Source organism: Oncorhynchus kisutch, linkage group LG18, assembly GCF_002021735.2.
Source record: "Oncorhynchus kisutch isolate 150728-3 linkage group LG18, Okis_V2, whole genome shotgun sequence".
In the NCBI taxonomy this organism is placed as follows: Eukaryota; Metazoa; Chordata; class Actinopteri; order Salmoniformes; family Salmonidae; genus Oncorhynchus; species Oncorhynchus kisutch.
The window spans coordinates 22,009,972-22,037,705 of NC_034191.2; the positions used below are offsets into that span (position 1 = coordinate 22,009,972).

The 27,734-nt window shown below is 44.3% G+C and overlaps 1 protein-coding gene across 12 annotated transcripts in view; it reads left to right on the forward strand.

The window, feature by feature from the left end:
• The window catches only part of LOC109909465 (unconventional myosin-XVIIIa), a 166,522-nt gene that overhangs the window by 124,972 nt on the left and 13,816 nt on the right, over window positions 1-27,734 (forward strand). For 10 of the 12 annotated variants that reach the window (XR_004203938.1, XR_004203939.1, XM_031795562.1 and 7 more), the window contains 11 exons: window positions 1,558-1,758; window positions 1,904-2,014; window positions 2,203-2,307; window positions 2,496-2,642; window positions 2,771-2,884; window positions 11,689-11,805; window positions 12,359-12,442; window positions 21,290-21,427; window positions 22,499-22,684; window positions 22,919-23,058; window positions 24,037-24,081. Coding sequence is in view for 10 of the 12 variants with exons in the window: in XM_031795562.1 (XP_031651422.1) it covers window positions 1,558-1,758; window positions 1,904-2,014; window positions 2,203-2,307; window positions 2,496-2,642; window positions 2,771-2,884; window positions 11,689-11,805; window positions 12,359-12,442; window positions 21,290-21,427; window positions 22,499-22,684; window positions 22,919-23,058; window positions 24,037-24,081 (1,388 nt within the window). In the remaining 2 variants the exon portion in view is untranslated. The remainder of the gene's footprint in view (window positions 1-1,557; window positions 1,759-1,903; window positions 2,015-2,202; window positions 2,308-2,495; window positions 2,643-2,770; window positions 2,885-11,688; window positions 11,806-12,358; window positions 12,443-21,289; window positions 21,428-22,498; window positions 22,685-22,918; window positions 23,059-24,036; window positions 24,082-27,734) is intronic. The other 2 variants (XM_031795564.1, XM_031795567.1) reach the window with 1 other exon arrangement.

Here is a 27,734-nt window from a genome sequence, read left to right on the forward strand (position 1 = left end):
CTTTGAAGTGTTCACACTGCACACAAAATTAAGTGAACCGCACCGACTTCACAATAATTGTGTGAAAACACCCGTAATGTGTGTCTCCTCTCTCCCTATAGGACAAGAACCTGGAGATGTGTGTTTTAATGTGTCTGTCCTCTCTACCTATAAGACAAGGACCTGGAGATGTTTCTCCTCTCTCCCTATAGGACAAGGACCTGGAGATGTGTGTTTTAATGTGTCTCCTCTCTCCCTATAGGACAAGGACCTGGAGATGTGTGTTTTAATATGTCTCCTCTCTCCCTATAGGACAAGGACCTGGAGATGTGTTTTAATGTGTCTCCTCTCTCCCTATAGGACAAGGACCTGGAGATGTGTGTTTTAATATGTCTCCTCTCTCCCTATAGGACAAGGACCTGGAGATGTGTGTTTTAATATGTCTCCTCTCTCCCTATAGGACAAGAACCTGGAGATGTGTGTTTTAATGTGTATCTCCTCTCTCCCTATAAGACAAGGACCTGGAGATGTTTCTCCTCTCTCCCTATAGGACAAGGACCTGGAGATGTGTGTTTTAATGTGTATGTCCTCTCTCCCTATAGGACAAGGACCTGGAGATGTTTCTCCTCTCTCCCTATAGGACAAGGACCTGGAGATGTTTCTCCTCTCTCCCTATAGGACAAGGACCTGGAGATGTGTGTTTTAATGTGTATGTCTTCTCTCCCTATAGGACAAGGACCTGGAGATGTTTCTCCTCTCTCCCTATAGGACAAGGACCTGGAGATGTGTGTTTTAATGTGTATGTCCTCTCTCCCTATAGGACAAGGACCTGGAGATGTTTCTCCTCTCTCCCTATAGGACAAGGACCTGGAGATGTGTGTTTTAATATGTCTCCTCTCTCCCTATAGGACAAGGATCGGAGATGTGTGTTTTAATATGTCTCCTCTCTCCCTATAGGACAAGGATCGGAGATGTGTGTTTTAATGTGTCTCCTCTCTCCCTATAGGACAAGGACCTGGAGATGTGTGTTTTAATGTGTATCTCCTCTCTCCCTATAGGGCAAGGACCTGGAGATGTGTGTTTTAATGTGTATCTCCTCTCTCCCTGTAGGACAAAGACCTGGAGATGTGTGTTTTAATGTGTATCTCCTCTCTCCCTGTAGGACAAAGACCTGGAGATGTGTGTTTTAATGTGTATCTCCTCTCTCCCTATAGGGCAAGGACCTGGAGATGTGTGTTTTAATGTGTATCTCCTCTCTCCCTATAGGACAAGGACCTGGAGATGTGTGTTTTAATGTGTGTCTCCTCTTTCCCTATAGGACAAGGACCTGGAGATGTGTGTTTTAATGTGTATCTCCTCTCTCCCTATAGGACAAGGACCTGGAGATGTGTGTTTTAATGTGTATCTCCTCTCTCCCTATAGGGCAAGGACCTGGAGATGTGTGTTTTAATGTGTATCTCCTCTCTCCCTATAGGACAAGGACCTGGAGATGTGTGTTTTAATGTGTATCTCCTCTCTCCCTATAGGACAAGGACCTGGAGATGTGTGTTTTAATGTGTATCTCCTCTCTCCCTATAGGGCAAAGACCTGGAGATGTGTGCACAGAACGTGAAGTTAGAACAGCTGGAGGCGGAGCTGCTGGACCTGTCGTCCCAGGAGACCAAGGACGAGGCATCACTGTCCAAGGTGAAGAAGACGATGCGTGACCTGGAGGCCAAGGTCAAAGACCAGGAAGAGGAGCTGGATGAACAGGCCGGAACTATACAGATGCTGGAGCAGGTATAGAGTTAGAGACACACACAGAGACACACGCTTGTATATACACATGCAGACGTGTGCACACGGAGACTCACACTTGAACGCACATACATACACACACACTCCATTGAGGATGACACTCATACTCTGTCTTTGTGTTGTGCAGGCTAAGCTGCGTCTGGAGATGGAGACAGAGAGACTGCGCCAGACACACTCCAAGGAGATTGAGAGTAAAGACGAGGAGGTGGAGGAGATCAGACAGTCCTGCAGTAAGAAGGTACAGCACACACCGGAAACTTTACATGACTCTAAAGGCAAATGATTAGTTGTGACAATGTGTGACTATAATAGCCACAAATAGCTGGTTTCGTCTCCAAAGCACAAACATAGACGATGACTCAGTTTTATTATGTAAACATGTCTCTTTCAGTTGGATCACATTATAGTGTGTTCCTGTGTTTTCAGCTGAAGCAGATAGAAGTCCAGCTGGAGGAGGAGTTTAATGACAAACAGAAGGTCCTACGTGAGAGGAGAGAACTGGAGACCAAGCTGCTGTCTGCCCAGGACCAGGTACTGTCAGACACCCCACTACCAGTCCACCTTGGACAGTCTTTACCCAGACTAGTTATATGTCCAGTGGCTGTCAACTCTTCTACTGGATAGTTACAGATTATACAGGCTTTTGTTGGTACTGTGATTCGTGTGTGGTGTAATATGTTGAGCGGGTCGTAATCTGGTTGTGTTGCTGCTGTCCCCAGGTGAACCCCAGAGACGTGGAGACAGAGAAGAGGCTGAGGAAGGATCTGAAGCGCACCAAGGCCCTGCTGGCTGACGCCCAGATCATGCTGGACCACATGAAGAACAACGCCCCCAGCAAGAGAGAGATCGCCCAGCTCAAAAACCAGGTAGGTTGTACCCCTAGCACACTTGTCCAGTTCCTACACCTGCGTGGCACACCACAGAGATACTGGGAAAGTCCAGAAACAGAATAAAATGTCTATAGAATTTGGCCCTCTCTCTCCCACTGTCTCAGCTGGAGGAGTCAGAGTTCACCTGTGCGGCAGCAGTGAAGGCCCGTAAGTCTATGGAGGTGGAGATTGAGGACTTGCATGTGCAGATGGACGACATCTCCAAAGCCAAACAGGCTGTGAGTACAGTACACCATTCCTTCCTACCTCTAACCTTTTCCATACACCATGACCTCTAACCTTTTCCATACATCATGACCTCTAACCTATTCAATAAACCATGACCTCTAACCTATTCCATACATCATGACCTCTAACCTATTCAATAAACCATGACCTCTAACCTATTCCATACATCATGACCTCTAACCTATTCAATAAACCATGACCTCTAACCTATTCCATACACCATGACCTCTAACCTATTCCATACACCATGACCTCTAACCTATTCCATACACCATGACCTCTAACCTATTCCATATACCATGACCTCTAACCTATTCCATACACCATGACCTCTAACCTATTCCATACACCATGACCTCTAACCTATTCCATACACCATGACCTCTAACCTATTCCATACACCATGACCTCTAACCTATTACATACACCATGACCTCTAACCTATTCCATACACCATGACCTCTAACCTATTCCATACACCATGACCTCTAACCTATTCAATAAACCATGACCTCTAACCTATTCCATACACCATGACCTCTAACCTATTCCATACACCATGACCTCTAACCTATTCCATACACCATGACCTCTAACCTATTCCATACACCATGACCTCTAACCTATTCCATACACCATGACCTCTAACCTAGGGCAGTGCTTTTACTCACCACCATGTATGTTCATCTGTGAAAGCATTTAGAATGGCAGGTGTGCTCCTAAGGACAGCAAGTGGGAGGGTTTTCAGAGGTTGAATGATATGTATTCCGAGCGTGCAAGGTGTTGGGGGGAGGGGTGAGGAGGCGGGGAGAAGGGGGTGATGGCGCGCTATGGGATTATTTAAGATACTCTTCGAAGAGGTAGGGTCTCAGATGTTTTCGGAAGATGGGCAGGGACTCTTCTGTCCTAAGCTATTTCCACCATTGGGGGGACAGGACAGAGAAGAGCTTGGACTGGGCTGAGCGGGAGCTGCCCTCCCATAGGGGTGGGAGGGCCAAGAGACCAGAGGTGGCAGAATGGAGTACTCGGGTTGGGGTGTAGGGTTTGAGCATAACCTGAAGGTGGGGAGGGGCAGTTCCTCTTGCTGCTCCGTAGGCAAGTACCCTGGTCTAGTAGTGGATGCAAGCTTAGACTGGAAGCCAGTGGAGTGTGCTGAAGAGCGGGTGACATGGAAGAACTTGGGAAGGTTGAACAACGGGCGGGCTGCAGCGTTCTGGATAAGTTGCAGGGGTTTGATGGCACAAGTGGGGAGCTCAGCCAACAGTGAGTTGTAGTAGTCCAGACAGGAGAGGACAAGTGCCTGGATTAGGACCTGCACCTCTTCATGTTTGAGTTAGAGTCGTACTCTACGGATGTTGGGGAGCATGAATCTGCAGGAGCGAGTCACTGCTGTGATGTTTGCAGAGAACGACAGGGTGTTGTCCAGGGTCACGCCAAGGTCCTTTGCACTCTGGGAGGGGGACACCGTGGAGCTGTCAACCGTAATGGAAAGGTCTTCTAGCAGGCAGGCCTTCCCTGGGTGTCAGAAGGGGGGAAAGAGAAAAGTAGTTGAGTGTCATCTACATAGCACCGATAAGCGAGACCATGTGAGTATATGACAGAGCTGAGTGACATTGGGCCCGATACCAACGTATGCCTTTCCTACGCACACCTTTCTTACACACTTCTCACATCTTCCTACACACCTTTTTCAACAAAGACGCCGGTGTGCTCCTAAGGACACTAGGACAATACCTTTAGATCTGGAGCTCTGCCAAAGTCATCAATTAGATGGACAAGGCAGCTCTAAAGGACAAAGAAACACTTGAGTAGAAGACAAAATGTCAACACATTTCAAGAACTCTATCACCGTGAACTACCTTTTAATCAGGACAACACCATCTGTGTGGGCTCTAAGGGGAGTCATGGCAACAACCCAACAGCCATCTCTGTTTCCTCTCTTTCTTCTTTTCTCCTTCTCTTACCTCTTTCCCTTTTCTCCTTCTCTTACCTCTCTCCTTCTCTTACCTCTCTCCTTCTCTTACCACTCTTTCTCTTTTCTCCTTCTCTTACCTCTCTCCTTCTCTTACCTCTTTCTCTTTTCTCCTTCTCTTACCTCTCTCATTCTCTTACCACTCTTTCTCTTTTTCCTTCTCTTACCTCTCCTTCTCTTACCTCTCTCCTCTTTTCTCCTTCTCTACCTCTCTCCTTATTTTTTTCTCCTTCTCTTACCTCTTTTCTCCTTCTCTTACCTCTCCTCTTTTCTCCTTCTCTTACCTCTCTCCTCTTTTCTCCTTCTCTACCTCTCTCCTTATTTTTTTCTCCTTCTCTTACCTCTTTTCTCCTTCTCTTACCTCTCTCCTCTTTTCTCCTTCTCTACCTCTCTCCTTATTTTTTTCTCCTTCTCTTACCTCTTTTCTCCTTCTCTTACCTCTCCTCTTTTCTCCTTTTCTTACCTCCTCTTTTCTCCTTCTCTTACCTCCTCTTTTCTCCTTCTCTTACCTCTCCTCTTTTCTCCTTCTCTTACCTCTCCTCTTTTCTCCTTTTCTTACCTCTCCTCTTTTCTCCTTCTCTTACCTCTTTTCTCCTTCTCTTACCTCTTTTCTCCTTCTCTTACCTCCTCTTTTCTCCTTCTCTTACCTCCTCTTTTCTCCTTCTCTTACCTCTCCTCTTTTCTCCTTCTCTTACCTCTCCTCTTTTCTCCTTTTCTTACCTCTCCTCTTTTCTCCTTCTCTTACCTCTTTTCTCCTTCTCTTACCTCTCCTCTTTTCTCCTTTTCTTACCTCTCCTCTTTTCTCCTTTTCTTACCTCCTCTTTTCTCCTTCTCTTACCTCCTCTTTTCTCCTTCTCTTACCTCTCCTCTTTTCTCCTTTTCTTACCTCTCCTCTTTTCTCCTTTTCTTACCTCTTTTCTCCTTCTCTTACCTCTCCTCTTTTCTCCTTTTCTTACCTCCTCTTTTCTCCTTCTCTTACCTCTCCTCTTTTCTCCTTCTCTTACCTCTCCTCTTTTCTCCTTTTCTTACCTCTCCTCTTTTCTCTTACTCTTTACTTTTCTCTTCTCTTACTTCTCTCCCTATTTTTTTCCTCTCCCCTGAGTTATCATCCTCCTCTCATTTTACACCTTCCTTCCTCCCTCTCTCTCTCTCTCTCTCTCTCTCTCTCTCTCTCTCTCTCTCTCTCTCCCTCCTCATCCTCACCTTTCTCTCTTGATGTGACATCCACCTTTCTTGGCAGTGAGACTGGCATTATGATGGAATGTTTCCGTGAACATTTCTAATTTGAACAAGACGTATCACCTTGAAATGTATTACAGTTTAATACAGCTGCCATTGGGTGAATATTGTCTCGGCAGCGAGATGGAATGGTAATTGAGTTCACACCGCAGCAGGTCAGGAACAATAGAAACTGGGTGAGGTGGATGGAGAAATGGATGTATAGATGTTTCATCAGTCTAAATGGACATTTTCTTAACATGATTGTCAATGGTTTATTTTATTATTTTAATGATGGCATTGAAGTACAGAAGGAACAAACAAGTCTATATTGGGGTTGATGTTTACTTAACCTGTGCATTTTTGGGGGAAATGAGGGCATTTATTTGGTTTAACATAGGAAACAAACATTGAATGGGTATCTCCTTATTAAAATAGCAACCATGTCATTAATACCAGTATGAAATCTTGCAATTCCTTTCCAAGGAATTCTGTTGGTTCTATTTTGGTGAAATGCATCAGATGTGGTCCATTATCCATTCCCCCGGTCTGTTTTTCCCTCTATGTGAATAAGATGGATGTCACTGTGCCAGCGTGCTTTACAAGTCCTCTCATCTCTCAGCTATGTACTAATGGATTCATTATCCTTTTCTGATATCCACATTATTCATCATTTATTAATACATCCCCTGACTGTCTCCAGCCCCTCTCATCTCCCTGCTGCCCCCCTCTGCATTGTTGAAGTAATTATAGAAATGGGATTACGCCTCTGACGTTTCCACAGAAGTCAGTTAGGAACACCCTGCTAGCATTAGACATTAGTCGCTAACCTTTCGCATTCGGCCATCAGATTTACCACCAATGCTCCTTATAGGACACATCACTGCATTCTATACGCTGAGAGGAAGGCAACCAACGCTTTAGTTTCTAGACTATCATTTTGCAAATGTATGTTGAAAACATTTTTGGGAGATGTGATGGATCATTGGGGACCATTCAATATTTCCTTTCTTTTGTTGTTCAGTGAAATCATCCCATGTGAAGAGTCAACTCATTTAAAGTTGAATTTGTAACAAAACATTTTTTTTACATTCTATTGGAAGGGTTTAATCGTTTGCAATTATGTCTACTTACAAGGTCAAATGTTTGTTTCTGTCTCCATATGATATGGTAAATATATTTATAAAACCCTCTTTTAAAAAAAATCTTTATTTAATTAGGCATGTCAGTTAATAAGAACAAAATCTTATTTTCAATGACGGCCTAGGAACAGTGGGTTAACTGCCTTGTTCAGGGGCAGAACAACAGATTTTTACCTTGTCAGCTCAGGGATTTGATCTTGCAACCTTTCAGTTACTAGTCCAACGCTCTAACCACAAGGCTACCTGCCACCTCACTAGGCTACCTACCGCCTCATAGACCTCACTCCCCCCTATCTGAGATATCTACTGTTGCCCTCATCACCCACATACAACACCCGTTCTGCCAGTCACGTTTCTGTTAAAGGTCCCCAAAGCACACACATCCCTGGGTCGCTCGTCTTTTCAGTTCGCTGCAGCTAGCGGCTGGAACGAGCTGCAACAAACACTCAAACTGGACAGTTTTATCTCAATCTCTTCATTCAAAGACTCAATCATGGACACTCCTACTGACAGTTGTGGCTGCGTCACGTGATGTATTGTTGTCTCTACCTTCTTGCCCTTTGTGCTGTTGTCTTTGCCCAATAATGTTTGTACCATGTTGTGTTGCTACCATGTTGTTATGTTGTGTTGCTACTAGAGGTCGGCCGATTAATCGGAATCGGATTAATTAGGGCCGATTTCAAGTTTTCATAACAATTGGAAATCGGTATTTTTGGACACAGATTTCCATTTTTTTTTTTTTGATTTTTTTATATAGCTTCATTTAACTAGACAAGTGAGTTAAGAACACATTCTCATTTTCAATAGGACTAGGAACGGTGGGTTAACTGCCTTGTTCAGGGGCAGAACAACCATACGGTTAACTTGTCCAACGCTCTAACCATTGCACTCCACGAGTAGCCTGCCTGTTACGCGAATGCAGTAGAAGCCAATGCAGTAGAAGCCAATGTAAATGGCTAGCTAGCATTAAACTTATCTTATAAAAAACAATCAATCATAATCACTAGTTATAACTACTAATCCAGTTTAGCAGGCAATATTAACCCAGTGAAATTGTGTCATTTCTCTTGCGTTCATTGCACGCAGAGTCAGGGTATATGCAACAGTTTGGGCTGCCTGGCTCATTGCGAACTAATTTGCCAGAATTGTACGTAATTATGACATAACATTGAAGGTTGTGCAAGTAACAAGAATATTGAGACTTAGGGATGCCACCCGTTAGATAAAATACCGAACGGTTCCATATTTCACTGAAATAATAAACGTTTTGTTTTCGAAAATATAGTTTCCGGATTCGACCATATTAGGCTCGCATTTCTGTGTGTTATTATGTTATAATTAAGTCTGATTTGATAGAGCAGTCTGACTGAACAGCAGCAGGCCCGTAATCATTCATTCAAACAGCACTTTCGTGCGTTTTGCCAGCAGCTCTTCGCAAGCACAGCACTGTTTATGACTTCAAGCCTATCAGCCTAATGGCTGGTGTAACCAATGTGAAATGGCTAGCTAGTTAGCTGGGTGTGCGCTAATACCGTTTCAAACGTCACTCTCTTTTAGATTTGGAGTTGTTATTCCCCTTACGCTGCAAGGGCCGCGGCTTTTGTGGAGCGATGGGTAACGATGCTTCGATTGTGGCTGTTGTCGATGTGTTCCTGGTTCGAGCCCAGGTAGGGGCGAGGAGAGGGACGGAAGCTATACTGTTACACCGGCAATACTATAGTGCCTATAAGAACATCCAATAGTCAAAGGTATATGAAATACAAATGGTATAGAGAGAAATATTCCTATAAATACTATATTAACTACAACCTAAAACCTCTTACCTTGGAATATTGAAGTCTCATGTTAAAAGGAACCACCAACTTTTAAATGTTCTCATGTTCTGAGCAAGGAACTTAAACATTAGCTTTTGTACATGGCACATATTTTACATGGCACACATTTTTACATGGCACATATTGCATATTGGCACATATTACTTTCTTCTCCAACACTTTGTTTTTGCATTATTTAAAACAAATTGAACATGTTTCATTATTTATTTGAGGCTAAATGTATTTTATTGATGTATTATATCAAGTTAAAATAAGTGTTAATTCATTATTGTTGTAATTGTCATTAGTACAAATAAATAAATAAAAATCGGCCGATTTAATCGGTATCGGTTTTTGGTCCTCCTCGGCGTTGAAAAATCATAATCATCACCTCTAGTTGCTATCATGCTGTGTTGTCATGTGTAACTCTTTATGTAGTGTTGTCTCTCTTGTAGTGATGTTTGTTTTGTCCTATATTTATATATTTTTAGTTTTCTTATCTTTAATCCCAGACCCCATCCCCACAGGAGGCGTTTTGCCTTTTGGTAGGCCGTCATTGTAAATAAGAGTTTGTTCTTAACTGATTTGCCTACTTAAATAATGGTTAAATAAATACAAATAATTGGCTAGGTTGATAATGACTGGGAAAAGACAGTATGTGATCCTGTGTTTGTATTAGTATTTATTAGGGATCCCCATTATTTCCTACCAAGGCAGCACCTACTCTTCCTGGGGTCCAAACACATTGAAGCACTTACATAACATATAAAACAAAAGATAAAACAGTACATCATCTAACATTATTACTACATATATACAATACAATATGTTTAATAGCACCATACAACAATCTCACAATGTGTGCGTATGCATGTGTCTGTACCTTTGTGTGTGTCTCTTCACAGTGCCTGTTGTTCCATAAGGTGTATTTTTACCTGTTTTTTAAATCTGATTCTACTGCTGCATCAGTTACCTGATGTGGAATAGAGTTCCATGTAGTCATGGCTCTATGTAGTACTGTGTGCCTCCCATAGTCTGTTCTGGACTTGGGGACTGTGAAGAGACCTCTTGTGGCATGTCTTGCGAGGTATGGTTGGGTGTCCATTCAGCTTGTCAACACAAAAACAAGTAGTGATGAGTCAATCTCTCTTCCACTTTGAGCCATGATAGATTGACATGCATGTCATTAATGTTAGCTCTCTGTGTACGTTTAAGGGCCAGCCGTGCTGCCCTGTTCTGAGCCAAATGCAATATTCCTAAGTCCCTCTTTGTGGCACCTGACCACACGACTGAACAGTAGTCCAGGTGCGACAAAACCAGGGCCTGTAGGACCTGCCTTGATAGTGTTGTTATGAAGGCAGAGCAGTGCTTTATTATGGACAGACCTCTCCACATCTTAGCTACTGTTGTATCAGTATGTTTTGACCATGACAGTTTACAATCCAGGGTTACTCCAAGCAGTTTAGTCACCTCAACTTGCTTAAATTCCACATTATTGATTGCGAGATGTAGTTGAGGTTTAGGGTTTAAGTGAATGATTTGTCCCATATACAGTGCTTTTAGTTTTGGAAATATGTAGGACTAACTTATTCCTTGCTACCCATTCCGAATCTTGCTGCAGCTCTTTTAAGTGTTGCAGGCTTTTCAGTTGCTGTAGACAAGTACATTATAGTGTCTAGTTTGAGAAACAGACGCCTCACAAGTCCTCAACTGGCAGCTTCATTAAATAGTACCTGCAAAACACCAGTCCCAACATCAACAGTAAAGAGGCGACTCCGGGATGCTGGCCTTCAAGGCAGAGCTCCTCTGTCCAGTGTCTGTGTTCTTTTGCCCATCTTAATCTTTTATTTTTATTGGCCAGTCTGAGATATGGCTTTTTCTTTGCAACTCTGCCTAGAAGGCCAGCATCCCGGAGTCGCCTCTTCACTGTTGACGTTGAGACTGGTGTTGTGCTTCTTTTATCAGGATAACAGTTTTCAGCTGTGCTAACATAATTGCAAAAGGGTTTTCTAATGATCAATTAGCCTTTTAAAATTATACACTTGGATTAGCTAACACAATGTGCCATTGGAACACAGGAGTGATGGTTGCTGATAATGGGCCTCTGTACGCCTATGTAGACATTCCATTAAAAATCTGCCGTTTCCAGCTGCAATAGTCATTTACAACATTAACAATGTCTACACTGTATTTCCGATCAATTGGATGTTGTTTTAATGGACAAAAAATGGGCTTTTCTTTCAAAAACAAGGACATTTCTAAGTGACCCCAAACTTTTGAACGGTAGTATACACAGACACACTGGCTTTACTCAATGTCTGTTCCCTCTCTGTCTCTGTGTCTCTCTCTGTGTGTCTCTCTCTCTCTCTCTCTCTCTCTCTCTCTCTCTCTCTCTCTCTCTCTCTCTCTCTCTCTCTCTCTCTCTCTCTCTCTCTCTCTCTCTCTCTCTCTCTCTCTCTCTCTCTCTCTCTCTCTCTCTCTCTCTCTCTCTCTCTCTCTCTCTCTCTCTCTGTGTCTCTCTCTCTCTCTGTGTCTCTCTCTGTGTCTCTCTCTCTCTCTCTCTCTCTGTGTCTCTCTCTTTGTCTCTCTCTCTCTCTCTGTCTGTCTCTCTCTCTGTGTGTCTCTCTCTCTGTGTCTCTCTCTCTCAGCTGGAAGAGCAGTTGAGCAGGCTGCTGAGGGAGAAGAATGATCTTCAGTCTCGTATGGAGGAGGACCAGGAGGAAATGAACGAGCTCATGAAGAAGCACAAGTCATCTGTCGTCCAGGTAACACACACAATGCAAGGGTCATTCTGCATTATTTCAATGGTGTAAATAGTATTTGGCATCAGCTTAGTACTCTCCATTAGTGTTAATGTATCTGTGTAGAGCAGTTTGCTATCAAGTAGAGATGAAAAGTGAGCTCTGTCTGTCTGACACTGATGGAAATATGAGTGATCTGCTTCTACTAGCTGCAAATGAATGTATCCCGTCTAAAGTGAGACAGCTGTTCCCCTGGGCTTACTATGCAGAGCGCTTCCTGTAGCAGAAAAAAAGCACTAATCTCTAATATTTCTTTTCACTCAGGTCACATTGAAATGAGGTGTGTTGATGTCTCCCCTCCCTACTCTTGCTTTTAAAAATATGTCGCTGTGACATGGTCCCATCAACATGTTTGTTTATGGTTGTTTATCAATCTGTTTTCTAGCTGTGTAGACCAAATGGGGAGGAATATAATATGTTGTACTGTGCTACTTAAAGTAAACATGATGCAATACACTGTAGAGATAAGTTGGTGTTAAACCAATCAGACTGACCAGTAGCTTGTTTGTGTGTGTAGTCAACCCAGAACCTAGCCCAGATCTCTGACCTACAAGCCCAGCTGGAGGAGGCCCTCAAGGAGAAGCAGGATGTCCAGGAGAAGGTACAGTTCACTAGGACACAGCTGGGAGGGTATAGGGATAGACAGTGCTATCCTAATGCAGCCCTTTGTCTGCACTTAGAACAACATAATGGGACTCATTGAGCAGGACTAGCTAGCTGACATAAGTCATCTGCCTCATGGAATTTAATGTCCTCAACCCCTATCTCCTCTCTTTGCATGGTAGTCCTTACAAATGATTGACATGGCATAATCAAATCAAATCAAATCAAATTTATTTATATAGCCCTTCGTACATCAGCTGATATCTCAAAGTGCTGTACAGAAACCCAGCCTAAAACCCCAAACAGCAAGCAATGCAGGTGTAGAAGCACGGTGGCTAGGAAAAACTCCCTAGAAAGGCCAATACCTAGGAAGAAACCTAGAGAGGAACCAGGCTATGTGGGGTGGCCAGTCCTCTTCTGGCTGTGCCGGGTGGAGATTATAACAGAACATGGCCAAGATGTTCAAATGTTCATAAATGACCAGCATGGTCGAATAATAATAAGGCAGAACAGTTGAAACTAGAGCAGCAGCACAGTCAGGTGGAAGTTGAAACTGGAGCAGCAGCATGGCCAGGTGGACTGGGGACAGCAAGGAGTCATCATGTCAGGTAGTCCTGGGGCATGGTCCTAGGCCTCAGGTCCTCCGAGAGAGAGAAAGAAAGAGAGAAGGAGAGAATTAGAGAACGCACACTTAGATTCACACAGGACACCGAATAGGACAGGAGAAGTACTCCAGATATAACAAACTGACCCCAGCCCCCCGACACATAAACTACTGCAGCATAAATACTGGAGGCTGAGACAGGAGGGGTCAGGAGACACTGTGGCCCCATCCGAGGACACCCCCGGACAGGCCAAACAGGAAGGATATAACCCCACCCACTTTGCCAAAGCACAGCCCCCACACCACTAGAGGGATATCTTCAACCACCAACTTACCATCCTGAGACAAGGCTGAGTATAGCCCACAAAGATCTCCGCCACGGCACAACCCAAGGGGGGGGGCGCCAACCCAGACAGGATGACCACAACAGTGAATCAACCCACTCAGGTGACGCACCCCCTCCAGGGACGGCATGAGAGAGCCCCAGCAAGCCAGTGACTCAGCCCCTGTAATAGGGTTAGAGGCAGAGAATCCCAGTGGAAAGAGGGGAACCGGCCAGGCAGAGACAGCAAGGGCGGTTCGTTGCTCCAGAGCCTTTCCGTTCACCTTCCCACTCCTGGGCCAGACTACACTCAATCATATGACCCACTGAAGAGATGAGTCTTCAGTAAAGACTTAAAGGTTGAGACCGAGTTTGCGTCTCTGACATGGGTAGGCAGACCGTTCTATAAACATGAAGCTCTATAGGAGAAAGCCCTGCCTCCAGCTGTTTGCTTAGAAATTCTAGGGACAATTAGGAGGCCTGCGTCTTGTGACCGTAGCGTACGTGTAGGTATGTACGGCAGGACCAAATCAGAGAGATAGGTAGGAGCAAGCCCATGTAATGCTTTGTAGGTTAGCAGTAAAACCTTGAAATCAGCCCTTGCTTTGACAGGAAGCCAGTGTAGAGAGGCTAGCACTGGAGTAATATGATCAAATTTTTTGGTTCTAGTCAGGATTCTAGCAGCCGTATTTAGCACTAACTGAAGTTTATTTAGTGCTTTATCCGGGTAGCCGGAAAATAGAGCATTGCAGTAGTCTAACCTAGAAGTGACAAAAGCATGGATTAATTTTTCTGCATCATTTTTGGACAGAAAGTTTCTGATTTTTGCAATGTTACGTAGATGGAAAAAAGCTGTCCTCGAAATGGTCTTGATATGTTCTTCAAAAGAGAGATCAGGGTCCAGAGTAACGCCGAGGTCCTTCACAGTTTTATTTGAGACGACTGTACAACCATTAAGATTAATTGTCAGATTCAACAGAAGATCTCTTTGTTTCTTGGGACCTAGAACAAGCATCTCTGTTTTGTCCGAGTTTAATAGTAGAAAGTTTGCAGCCATCCACTTCCTTATGTCTGAAACACATGCTTCTAGCGAGGGCAATTTTGGGGCTTCACCATGTTTCATTGAAATGTACAGCTGTGTGTCATCCGCATAGCAGTGAAAGTTTACATTATGTTTTCGAATAACATCCCCAAGAGGTAAAATATATAGTGAAAACAATAGTGGTCCCAAAACGGAACCTTGAGGAACACCGAAATTTACAGTTGATTTGTCAGAGGACAAACCATTCACAGAGACAAACTGATATCTTTCCGACAGATAAGATCTAAACCAGGCCAGAACATGTCCGTGTAGACCAATTTGGGTTTCCAATCTCTCCAAAAGAATGTGGTGATCGATGGTATCAAAAGCAGCACTAAGGTCTAGGAGCACGAGGACAGATGCAGAGCCTCGGTCCGATGCCATTAAAATGTCATTTACCACCTTCACAAGTGCCGTCTCAGTGCTATGATGGGGTCTAAAACCAGACTGAAGCATTTCGTATACATTGTTTGTCTTCAGGAAGGCAGTGAGTTGCTGCGCAACAGCCTTCTCTAACATTTTTGAGAGGAATGGAAGATTCGATATAGGCCGATAGTTTTTTATATTTTCTGGGTCAAGGTTTGGCTTTTTCAAGAGAGGCTTTATTACTGCCACTTTTAGTGAGTTTGGTACACATCCAGTGGATAGAGAGCCGTTTATTATGTTCAACATAGGAGGGCCAAGCACAGGAAGCAGCTCTTTCAGTAGTTTAGTTGGAATAGGGTCCAGTATGCAGCTTGAAGGTTTAGAGGCCATGATTATTTTCATCATTGTGTCAAGAGATATAGTACTAAAACACTTGAGCGTCTCTCTTGATCCTAGGTCCTGGCAGAGTTGTGCAGACTCAGGACAACTGAGGTTTGGAGGAATACGCAGGTTTAAAGAGGAGTCCGTAATTTGCTTTCTAATAATCATAATCTTTTCCTCAAAGAAGTTCATGAATTTATCACTGCTAAAGTGAAAGTCATCCTCTCTTGGGGAATGCTGCTTTTTAGTTAGCTTTGCGACAGTATTAAAAAGGAATTTCGGATTGTTCTTATTTTCCTCAATTAAGTTAGAAAAATAGGATGATCGAGCAGCAGTAAGGGCTCTACGGTACTGCACGGTACCGTCCTTCCAAGCTAGTCGGAAGACTTCCAGTTTGGTGTGGCGCCATTTCCGTTCCAATTTTCTGGAAGCTTGCTTCAAAGCTCGGGTATTTTCTGTGTACCAGGGAGCTAGTTTCTTATGAGAATTTTTTTTAGTTTTTAGGGGTGCAACTGCATCTAGGGTATTGCGCAAGGTTAGATTGAGATCCTCAGTTAGGTGGTTAACTGATTTTTGTCCTCTGGCGTCCTTGGGTAGGCAGAGGGAGTCTGGAAGGGCATCAAGGAATCTTTGTGTTGTCTGTGAATTTATAGCACGACTTTTGATGTTCCTTGGTTGGGGTCTAAGCAGATTATTGGTTGCAATTGCAAACGTAATAAAATGGTGGTCCGATAGTCCAGGATTATGAGGAAAAACATTAAGATCCACCACATTTATTCCATGGGACAAAACTAGGTCCAGCGTATGACTGTGACAGTGAGTGGGTCCAGAGACATGTTGGACAAAACCCACTGAGTCGATGATGGCTCCGAAAGCCTTTTGGAGTGGGTCTGTGGACTTTTCCATGTGAATATTAAAGTCACCAAAGATTAGAATATTATCTGCTATGACTACAAGGTCCGATAGGAATTCAGGGAACTCAGTGAGAAACGCTGTATATGGCCCAGGAGGCCTGTAAACAGTAGCTATAAAAAGTGATTGAGTAGGCTGCATAGATTTCATGACTAGAAGCTCAAAAGACGAAAATGTCCTTTTTTTTTTTGTAAATTGAAATTTGCTATCGTAAATGTTAGCAACACCTCCGCCTTTGCGGGATGCACGGGGGATATGGTCACTAGTGTAGCCAGGAGGTGAGGCCTCATTTAAAACAGTAAATTCATCAGGCTTAAGCCATGTTTGTCAGGCCAATCACATCAAGATTATGATCAGTGATTAGTTCATTGACTATAATTGCCTTTGAAGTAAGGGATCTAACATTAAGTAGCCCTATTTTGAGATGTGAGGTATCATGATCTCTTTCAGTAATGACAGGAATGGAGGTGGTCTTTATCCTAGTGAGATTGCTAAGGCGAACACCGCCATGTTTAGTTTTGCCCAACCCAGGTCGAGGCACAGACACGGTCTCAATGGTGATAGCTGAGCTGACTACACTGACTGTGCTAATGGCAGACTCCACTATGCTGGCAGGCTGGCTAACAGCCTGCTGCCTGGCCTGCACCCTATTTCATTGTGGAGCTAGAGGAGTTAGAGCCCTGTCTATGTTGGTAGATAAGATGAGAGCACCCCTCCAGCTAGGATGGAGTCCGTCACTCCTCAGCAGGTCAGGCTTGGTCCTGTTTGTGGGTGAGTCCCAGAAAGAGGGCCAATTATCTACAAATTCTAACTTTTGGGAGGGGCAGAAAACAGTTTTCAACCAGCGATTGAGTTGTGAGACTCTGCTGTAGAGCTCATCACTCCCCCTAACTGGGAGGGGGCCAGAGACAATTACTCGATGCCGACACATCTTTCTAGCTGATATGCACGCAGAAGCTATGTTGCGCTTAGTGATTTCTGACTGTTTCATCCTAACATCGTTGAAATCAATGTGTCTTATTAGAGATGTGTCTATCAGAATAACCAAAATTGTCAACTCTGTTTGGCAGTTGAAGATAGAGAACGTCTGTCTGACTGTTGTCTGTCACGGTGCCCACGGCTGTGACATTTGGCTTTAGTAGTCCCCAGCTTTAACATACGCACCCTTCAGTCGTAGTGATTTCATTGTGGAACCGTGTTGTGTGGTCACAGTCTGTGTGCCTTTTCTTATCAAATCAAGGTGACCCTGCAGGGGATCAAACCTGTAATACCTTTACCTCTCTCTGTCTGTTGCCCCATAATCCGACCCAGACACGGGACATTTGTGTTGTAGCGTGACACTCACATTGTGGCGTTCCAGTCTGGTGATAACCATCAGAGACCCTGGCCTCTGAACAATTATCCCCACTGTTGCTGAGAGGGGGGGGGGGGGATCTATCATCATCATCAGGCTATGAGGGCAGTGTCCGAATCCCCCTTTCTCTCTCTCTCCCCCGCCATCTCTGGCTTGCTCTCTCTCTCTTCCACTCACTCTCTCTGATGTCTAGTCAGTCATTATGGCAGGGAAGCTGTCATCTTATTGAACGTACACAATGCTCCCAGGGGCTCCCTCATACAGGAGCTTGTAAAGGAAAGTTTCTTTCAATTCACATCGAAATACAAGAATATTAAGAATAATTATATAGTCAGTATGTTTTAAAACGGTAATATTTTCTTTCCTTGAAGGTTACTTTAGGCCTATTTAAAGACTTGAGTTGGACTGGAGGGCATAAGTCTAGTTGTTAGTTTAGCTACATTGGTTTCAGATTAAACAAAAAGTCCTCGTCTGACCTCGATGTACGTCCCAAAGTCAATATTCAGGAAATTATTATTCATAGCAAATAGTTTTTCTGCTTTGAAACAGCCGAGCAACTTTTAGAAATAATTAAAAGGAATTCAGTCGGGGGCACGTATCTACGCTTTGAGTAATAGATACAGTGGGGCAAAAAAGTATTTAGTCAGCCACCAATTGTGCAAGTTCTCCCACTTAAAAAGATGAGAGGCCTGTAATTTTCATCATAGGTACACTTCAACTATGACAGACAAAATGAGGGAAAAAATCCAGAAAATAGCATTGTAGGATTTTTAATGAATTGATTTGCAAATTATGGTGGAAAATAAGTATTTGGTCACCTACAAACAAGCAAGATTTCTGGCTCTCACAGACCTGTAACTTCTTCTTTAAGAGGCTCCTCTGTCCTCCACTCATTACCTGTATTAATGGCACCTGTTTGAACTTGTTATCAGTATAAAAGACACCTGTCCACAACCTCAAACAGTCACACTCCAAACTCCACTATGGCCAAGACCAAAGAGCTGTCAAAGGACACCAGAAACAAAATTGTAGACCTGCACCAGGCTGGGAAGACTGAATCTGCAATAGGTAAGCAGCTTGGTTTGAAGAAATCAACTGTGGGAGCAATTATTAGGCAATGTAAGGCATACAAGACCATTGATAATCTCCCTCGACCTGGGGCTCCACCCCAAGATCTCACCCCGTGGGGTCAAAATGATCACAAGAACGGTGAGCAAAAATCCCAGAACCACTCGGGGGGACCTAGTGAATGACCTGCAGAGAGCTGGGACCAAAATAACAAAGCCTACCATCAGTAACACACTACGCCGCCAGGGACTCAAATCCTGCAGTGCCAGACGTGTCCCCCTGCTTAAGCCAGTGCATGTCCAGGCCCGTCTGAAGTTTGCTAGAGAGCATTTGGATGATCCAGAAGAAGATTGGGAGAATGTCATACGGTCAGATGAAACCAAAATATACATTTTTGGTAAAAACTCAACTGGTCGTGTTTGGAGGACAAAGAATGCTGAGTTGCATCCAAAGAACACCATACCTACTGTGAAGCATGGGGGTGGAAACATCATGCTTTGGGGCTGTTTTTCTGCAAAGGGACCAGGACGACTGATCCGTGTAAAGGAAAGAATGAATGGGGCCATGTATCGTGAGATTTTGAGTGAAAACCTCCTTCCATCAGCAAGGGCATTGAAGATGAAATGTGGCTGGGTCTTTCAGCATGACAATGATCCCAAACACACCACCCGGGCAACGAAGGAGTGGCTTCGTAAGAAGCATTTCAAGGTCCTGGAGTGGCCTAGCCAGTCTCCAGATCTCAACCCAATAGAAAATCTTTGGAGGGAGTTGAAAGTCCGTGTTGCCCAGCAACAGCCCCAAAACATCACTGCTCTAGAGGAGATCTGCATGGAGGAATGGGCCAAAATACCAGCAACAGTGTGTGAAAACCTTGTGAAGACTTACAGAAAACGTTTGACCTCTGTCATTGCCAACAAAGGGTAAAAAACAAAGTATTGAGATACACTTTTGTTATTGACCAAATACTTATTTTCCACCATAATTTGCAAATAAATTTATTCAATATTTTTTCTCATTTTGTCTGTCATAGTTGAAGTGTACCTATGATGAAAATTACAGGCCTCTCTCATCTTTTTAAGTGGGAGAACTTGCACAATTGGTGGCTGACTAAATACTTTTTTGCCCCACTGTATGTAGTGCATGTAACAAAGTCCGGTGTTTGAATCCCTATCCTGGTCTGAACTATGTTAAAACTCTGAACCACTCAATAGAGAGAGCCCGGGTTACTCCTAAAGAGGAAGGTTGATTTGGATCTGGACCCCCTGTAGAGATGTGAAAACACCCAGTAGAGCTGTGAAATGACAAAGAGGTGCATGGCTCATAGATTAGCCCTCAGGTCTAAAGCCCTGGTGTGAATAAAGAGTATCCCTCAGGCCTAAAGCCCTGGTGTGAATAAAGAGTAGCCCTCAGGCCTAAGGCCCTGGTGTGAATAAAGAGAGTAGCCCTCAGGCCTAAGGCCCTGGTGTGAATAAAGAGAGTAGCCCTCAGGCCTAAGGCCCTGGTGTGAATAAAGAGAGTAGCCCTCATCCTGTACCTGTCCCGCAGGTGTGGTGTTCGGATGTACCGATCCTGTGCAGGGGTTGTTACACAAGGTCTGCCACTGTGAGGACGATCAGCTGTCCGTCCTGTCTCCCTGTAGCGCTGTTTTAGGTGTCTTACAGTACGGACATTGCAATGTATTGCCCTGGCCACTTCTGCAGTCCTCAGGCCTCCTTGCAGCATGCCTAAGGCACGTTCACACAGATGAGCAGGGACCCTGGGCATCTTTGTTTTGGTGTTTTTCAGAGTCAGTAGAAAGGCCTCTTTAGTGTCCTATGTTTTCATAACTGTGACCTTAATAGTCTACTGTCTGTAAGCTGTTAGTGTCTTAACGACCGTTCCACCGGTGCATGTTCATTAATTGTTGATGGTTCATTGAACAAGCATGGGAAACAGTCGTTTACAGTCGAAGGAATGAGCGTTACACCAAGGCCTGTACTCTGGAGCCAGATCGATTTGGAGGTGGATGGTCCGTCATGGTCTGGGGCACTGTGTCACAGCATCATCGGACTGAGCTTGTTGTCATTGCAGGCAATCTCAACGCTGTGTGTTACAGGGAAAACATCCTCCTCCCTCATGTGGTACCCTTCCTGCAGGCTTATCCTGACATGACCCTCCAGCATGACAATGCCACCAGCCATACTGCTCGTTCTGTGCGTGATTTCCTGTAAGACAGGAATGTCAGTGTTCTGCCATGGCCAGCGAAGAGCCCGGATCTCAATCACATTGCGCACGTCTGGGGCCTGTTGGATCGGAGGGTGAGGGTTAGGGCCATTCCTTCCAGAAATGTCAGGGAACTTGCAGGTGCCTTGGTGGAAGAGTGAGGTAACATCTCACAGCAAGAACTGGCAAATCTGGTGCAGTCCATGAGGAGGAAATGCACTGCAGTACTTAATGCAGCTGGTGGCCACACCAGATACTGACTGTTACTTTTGATTTTGACCCCCCTTTGTTCAAGGACATATTATTAAATTTCTGTTCGTCACATGTCTGTGGAACTTGTTCATGTCTCAGTTGTTGAGTCTTATGTTCATACAAATATTTACACCTGTTAAGTTTGCTGAAAATAAACGCAGTTGACAGTGAGAGGACATTTATTTTTTTGCTGAGTTTACATAATATACTGTATGGTGGCAGTTTGTTTCTGCTACGGTATGTTGTTCTTTCTAAAACACTTCCTTGTTTGTGCGTTCCTACTCCTGTGTTTCACTCCCTCAGCTCTCGGCACTGCAGAGCCAGCTGGAGTTCCAGGAGACGTCTATGGTCGAGAAGTCCCTGGTCAGCAGGCAGGAGGCCAAGATCCGAGAGATGGAGACCAAGATGGAGTTTGAGAAAACACAGGTCAAACGCTTGGAGGTGAGAGCATGCAGGGGGGCTGAGGGGCATTCTAGAGGAGGAGCATTGGTTGCGCCTGGCGGCCTGTCTAGTGCGTGCATGTGGGGGGGGGCTGAAGAATTGCCCAGTGGTTGAAGTGAGGGACGATTGACTCCCACCACCTCCACCATGCAAGTTTTGCCACCTCACAAATGGTTATTTCTATTTTTAGTGCTGGATTCAGCCTCATAACCTTCTTCTAACTTAGACTGTTAGCATATCACAGTTAGATAATGCCTTCTGCTATGTTTGTCCTCTGACTAGCTCATATTATATTCACTCCACAAAATAATTTGTTATTCTGTCAGTTTCAAATTACATTGTGATATTGCCTGCGACAAACGTTTAAGTGAAAGATAAAGGTTACTGTTCGCACACAGCCAGGGAAAATAGAAATCCATTTTCTTCCCCTCAGACAAATGCATCTTTGCTCATTTTGGCAACTTTTGGACTTGTAATTACCATCAATGTGCAGACAGCCAGACACACTGCTTTAACTCCAATCTAAAAGTAAAACTCTCTCAGAGAATCCCTCTGTCAATGTTTTCCACTGGATGGAATAATAGAAAGACCAACTAAGAATTGTTCAGTTTTGGGAAGGATACGTCCAAAGTTATAAGGGGTTTTAAGGTCGTATTTAGCCATGTCTTGTTGCTACTCATGGCATTTGAAACCACTGTGAGTGGCTAGATATTTCTGGTAGACAGAAAACTATAGGAGGCCAATCAATAAACATCTGAGAGGGCAGAGAGCAGAACTCACCCACTCACATTGTGAAACATCGACAAGGCTGGAGGCTAATGGCTGTTTAGCATTAGTGGAGGCTGGATTCAGCCTTTTCAGTGCATTGAAGTTGCTGTATGTGCTCATATGAAATGCTGGAGCATTCTTCTGCGGTGCAAATACAGTATGTAGCAGAATGATGTTTAGCAAGTAGACTATTTAATTAGTCGTTTCTTGCCATGCATGATACGGTCTCTGACCTGTGCCAGATGTAGACTGTGAGTGCAGTGTTTCTTCTAACATGGTCCCTGTCTGCTGTTGGTCATTCAGAGCCTGGTGGCCCGTCTAAAGGAGAACCTTGAGAAGCTAACAGAGGAGCGGGATCACCGCAGCACCAGCGAGACCCGGGAGAAGGAGCAGAACAAGCGGCTCCAGAGACAGATCAGAGATATCAAGGAGGAGATGGGAGAGCTGGCCAAGAAGGAGGGAGAGGCCAGCCGCAAGAAACATGAGCTGGTAAGACCCAAAGTCACAAATGGGCCGAGGGGACTGGGGCGCTGTACAGACTGGCTTTTTACAGTGGGGCGCTTTGAAGATATGAAATAACGGCTGCAGTTCCCATCAACCTTGCTTTGTTCAGGATTATTAGACATTCAGAAAAATGAGAATGACAAAAGAGACTTCAGAAATGGTCAGATGTAGGTGTAATGCTGGGACCTTAGCTTAGAGTGTCTCACTCTCTTCTGACAGGAAATGGATATTGAAAGCTTGGAGGCAGCCAATCAGAGCCTGCAGGCGGACCTTAAACTAGCCTTCAAGAGGATTGGTGACCTCCAGGCCGCCATTGAGGACGAGATGGAGAGTGACGGCAACGAGGACCTCATCAGCAGGTATAGCTGTCTATTTTGTGCCCGGACATGTACATTAACCTAATACAACAGGTACAGCTGTCTATTTAGTGCCCAAACATATAAATTCACTTAATATAATGAATTTACCTCATGTCCTCTCATGACAGCAAGTGTCAGCTCGTCAGCACGCACTCAGCATAGAGAGCAGCTACTGTTACACAGTTAAACTGTAGATAAACTCAGCAGAAGAGATGGTAGGAAGACGACGAGAGCGACAGAGAGAGAAAGATGGAGAGAGAGAATGACCCAGTCAGGATGGATGTTCCATTGAAAGAGGCCTTGGATAAAGCAATCAGAGAGAACTCTCCCCCGACTCTGTCTTTTCTTATTCACACAATCTGAAAGATTTATGCGCTGAAAACTGCTGGGCTTAATTTTCAGGCCTTTAAAAATATATATATTCTTTGTTTCCTGTATTCGGTGAGATAGGCAGCTAGCTAAAGCTACGTCAGTGAAATCGAGTTCCGTCTCCTACCGTTCCTTATTTATTTACTCGCTCTCTGCTCCTGCCGAGCCTTGTTTGTTTATTTGTTTGTTTATGAGTGCAGTCCCGGGGAGAAGGCCTTTCTTCCCTCTGAGTCAGGTTTGAGTATAGTGTGTAGTCTTTCTTCTCTATGCGGTAACAGGATGGGGATCAGGATGATGTGGTGTGCTCAAGCAGCGCTTGAATCTCTCCCACTGGGAGGAAATATCTTTAATAGAACCACAGGGTCATCATCATAGAATTAGAATACCAGTAATTGAATAGGATATATATGGTCATCACCACCACATCAGCCATGATATCCACAATGATTTAGGTTTTAGATCCTTCAAGCATTAGCCTATTCATCACGTTCTTTTGGTTTACTTGGACTGTACCTACCCATTTCCTGTCTCACTTTTCTCTTCTGTTTGTTTTGTGTTTGTATTCTTTATTTCTTTGTGTCTCTGTCTGTCATCCATCATCATGACCAGTTTACAAGACATGGTGACAAAGTATCAGAAAAGAAGGAACAAAACGTGAGGAACTGGAGCTTGTGTTGTTTGACATAGTTTTAAATGCTATTTTGGAATAGTCTGATGCCCTTCACTGGAAAGGATGCAATATCAAGCAGCAAATCTATTGTCCATGTTCAAGCCATCTCATATAAGTTCAAGTTTATGACTTACGGCATAGTCCATATGTCACTTCATAAGGACTTAACTATGGGATACCATTCAACGAACAAGCTCAGTGATACTGCATCGTTATCCCAGGGCTCAGCTATTCCCCCATAGCCTGATTTGCTACACTCTTAATTGCATGAGGCCACATGCTGAACTGCATGAATGCCATTGACAACATGCTTTTCTAAACCAAGCATAAAACAACCCCTTCCCCAGAGTGTCTGTGTGGTTATTCATTGAGTAACGCCTTAAACTGCGGTAACATATATAATATCTAACTGGCGTAGTAAGCATCAGGATGGATGCTGGGTAAGTGTCATGTGGTGTCCATCAGGGCTCAGTTCTTGGACTCCTACCTTTCCAGTGAGAACCCTACTTCCTTTCTCCCCTTGTGTTTGCTGTCCCAGCGTGTCCTCCGGGGGTTCTGTTGGACACCGCTGTGCCTTGTTTGAACAGCGTTCTTTGCCCAGAGGCTGCACGCCCGCTCTCAGGGCCTATTGAATATTTCAGAGCTTTGCTCTGGGGTGGATGTGAGATATGACTGTCTGCCTCTGACGACGGAAAGACGAATGGTGTGTTCCTCATGAATCTTTTACACTCACTATATAATGCAGAACCCTCAAATGTCTTACAAAAAGCTCTCTGCTCGTCTGGAAAGTGGCTCACATGCAGTGTTAACCTTTAGGTCTGGGCCATTCCAGTCCCATGTCCATGTGCCCTTACAGCAGTTACTGACGTTTCTGCTGTTCAACCCTTGTTAAGCAGTATTGTAAAGTGCTGCTTTTTGTTAAAGCAGAATGTGTTCTGAATGTTAAAGGTAGACTCAGCGATATGACGTCGATGCAGAAAGTAAACAGCATAGTGGGTCATTTTCCGCAACAACTAAGAGCGTTGAAGCGTGAGGCTCAACTTCTCCAATGTTTTGGTCCTGTGGATGCCACACTGTGAACAGAATGAAGCAAACCCATGCACATGCACAGCTACTGTATGTGACTGTCTGAAAGTCAAGTCTTGCATCTCGCTCATCTCAATATCTGTGGTGCTGCTCATGGCAACATCATTTAGCTGAGTCTACCTTTAATGATGGGCTTGTACAATACTGGCGCATTACAGCAGAGAATGTGGTGTTGGGAAGTTCATGTTTTTTTAGGGAGTAATTGGATGAGAGACCCCAGCTGTTCTTTCCAGGGTTTTTGTTATTGAATCCTAACAATGTCCTTTATGTTGTTCAGTACTAGGCAGTAATGGCAATAATAGCTACTGATTTGATAACAAAGTTTTGTTGGATGGGCATGTATATAATACATAGAAATAATTGACAATTGACTGGCAGAAAGTTGAAAAACAAAAGAAGTTGCACACCTAGAATTACATGTAGGTACGCTTTCAGAATATTGCCACAACAAAAGAGTCCCAAAAATATTGCGTATTCAAAAGGCATCAGCTATCTTTACAGAGAACAAGGACTTTAACAACCGATGGTGCGCCATCCTAAACAAATGTTTATGGCCGAATTGGATACTATAAATTGTCTCCATCAAGGACATACTGTACCCTCCGCTGGAGAGTTCGACACCAGACACAACTGCACACTCAAAGAGACAACCAAAGCACTCCAAGAGGACCTTAAAGCAGCCAAGATCCACAAATACCAAAGGGATACGCAGTCAACACAGTCTATTACTGGCTGAACCCCAACCTGCGCCCGATTACCCAATAAAATCACATGTAAAATCAATAAAATCACCTGTCACATGAGTTGACGCTGGAGAGACGAAGCAGGTACAGGGAGTAAAACATTTAATAAATAACGGACATGGAACGAGACAGGAACAGCGTCAGCAAACTAACACTAAAGACTAGAACAATACAATGCAGCAGTGGGGAACAGAGCTGGGGACTGACAAATATAGGGGAGGAAATAAACAGGTGATAAGTGGGTCCAGGTGAGTCTAATAACCCTGATGCGCGTGACGAGGGAAGGCAGGTGTGCGTGATGGATGGCAGGAGTGTGTGATGCAGGGCAACCTGGCGCCCTAAAGCGCCAAGGGGAGGGAATAGGGGGAGCAGACGTGACAGTTAGGATTTACAAGAAGGAAGGTCATGTTTTGTGGCTCCTCTACTGATTACACATGCTCAAGTGAAGAGGAAACACCAGCTGTTACTGCACATGGCCCCTCCCCCTCTGGCTCACAGTCCTTTTTTAGGGGGACGCCATGGATCCATACAGAAAACCGTCTGTAGACCTGACCGACAACAGGACATGACAACATTCTCCACAACCAGTCCACAGACGTCACTACCAAGAGCAACCATGCCACGAGCACATGGACCAGCCACCGCACCCGGAGCCAGCAACGCAACAAATCCAAGTGGTGAATCTGTCAAGTAAGAGTTTAACTGCACCTCAGATCTCTGTATTATGAGCCTCCCTAGTGGCGCAGCGGTCTAAGGCACTGCATTGCATCGTCACTACAGACCCTGGTTCGATCCCAGGCTGTGTCACAGCTGACCGTGACCGGGAGACCCATGAGGCAGAGCACAATTGGCCCAGCATCGCCCAGGTTAGGGGAGGGTTTGGCCGGGATTTTCTTGTCTCATCGAAATCTAGCGACTTCTTCTGGCAGGCCGAGGCCTGCAAGCTGACTTCGGTCGCCAGCTGGACAGTGTTTCCTCTGACACATTGGTGCGGCTGGCTACCGGGTTAAGCGAGCAGTGTGTCAAGAAGCAGTGCAGTTTGGCAGGGTCGTGTTTCGGAGGACGCAAGGCTCTCAACCTTTGCCTCTCCTTAGTCCATAGGGGAGTTGCAGTGATGGGACAAGACTGTAACTAATTGGATATAATGAAATTGGGGGTAAAAAAATATATAAAAAATAATCTCTGTATTGTCTAAAGAATGATCTTTTGTACCCACTAGCACATATGCCTTCAATATGCAGGTGGAACTCTACAAATTCATACGCACATTACGGCTGAAACGTTTTTTTTGCAATGTATTCAGACCTCCATCCACGTTCGTCCCACATGGGCCAGCTGTGGACACGTACTACAGACTGGTGCGTAAAGACATAGCCAAACTAGAGACCTCTATTCCCTATGTCAGGAACAACTTTACAAACCCTTAATGATCTCCAGAATGAAAACTCTATAGTTACAGTGCATTCGGAAACTATTCAGACCGCTTGACTTCTTCCACATTTTGTTACGTTACAGCCTTATTCTAAAATTGATTAAATAAAAATAATTCTCATGAATCTACACACAATACCCGATAATGACAAAGCAAAAACAGTCTTTTAGACACTTATTTTCATAAGTATTCAGACCCTTTACTATGAGACTCGAAATTTAGCTCAGGTGCACCCTGTTTCCATTGATCATCCTTGAGATGTTTCTACAACTTGATTGTAGTCCACCTGTGGTAAATTCAATTGATTGGACATGATTTGGAAAGGCACACACCTGTCTGTATAAGGTCCCACAGTTCACAGTGCATGTCAGAGCAC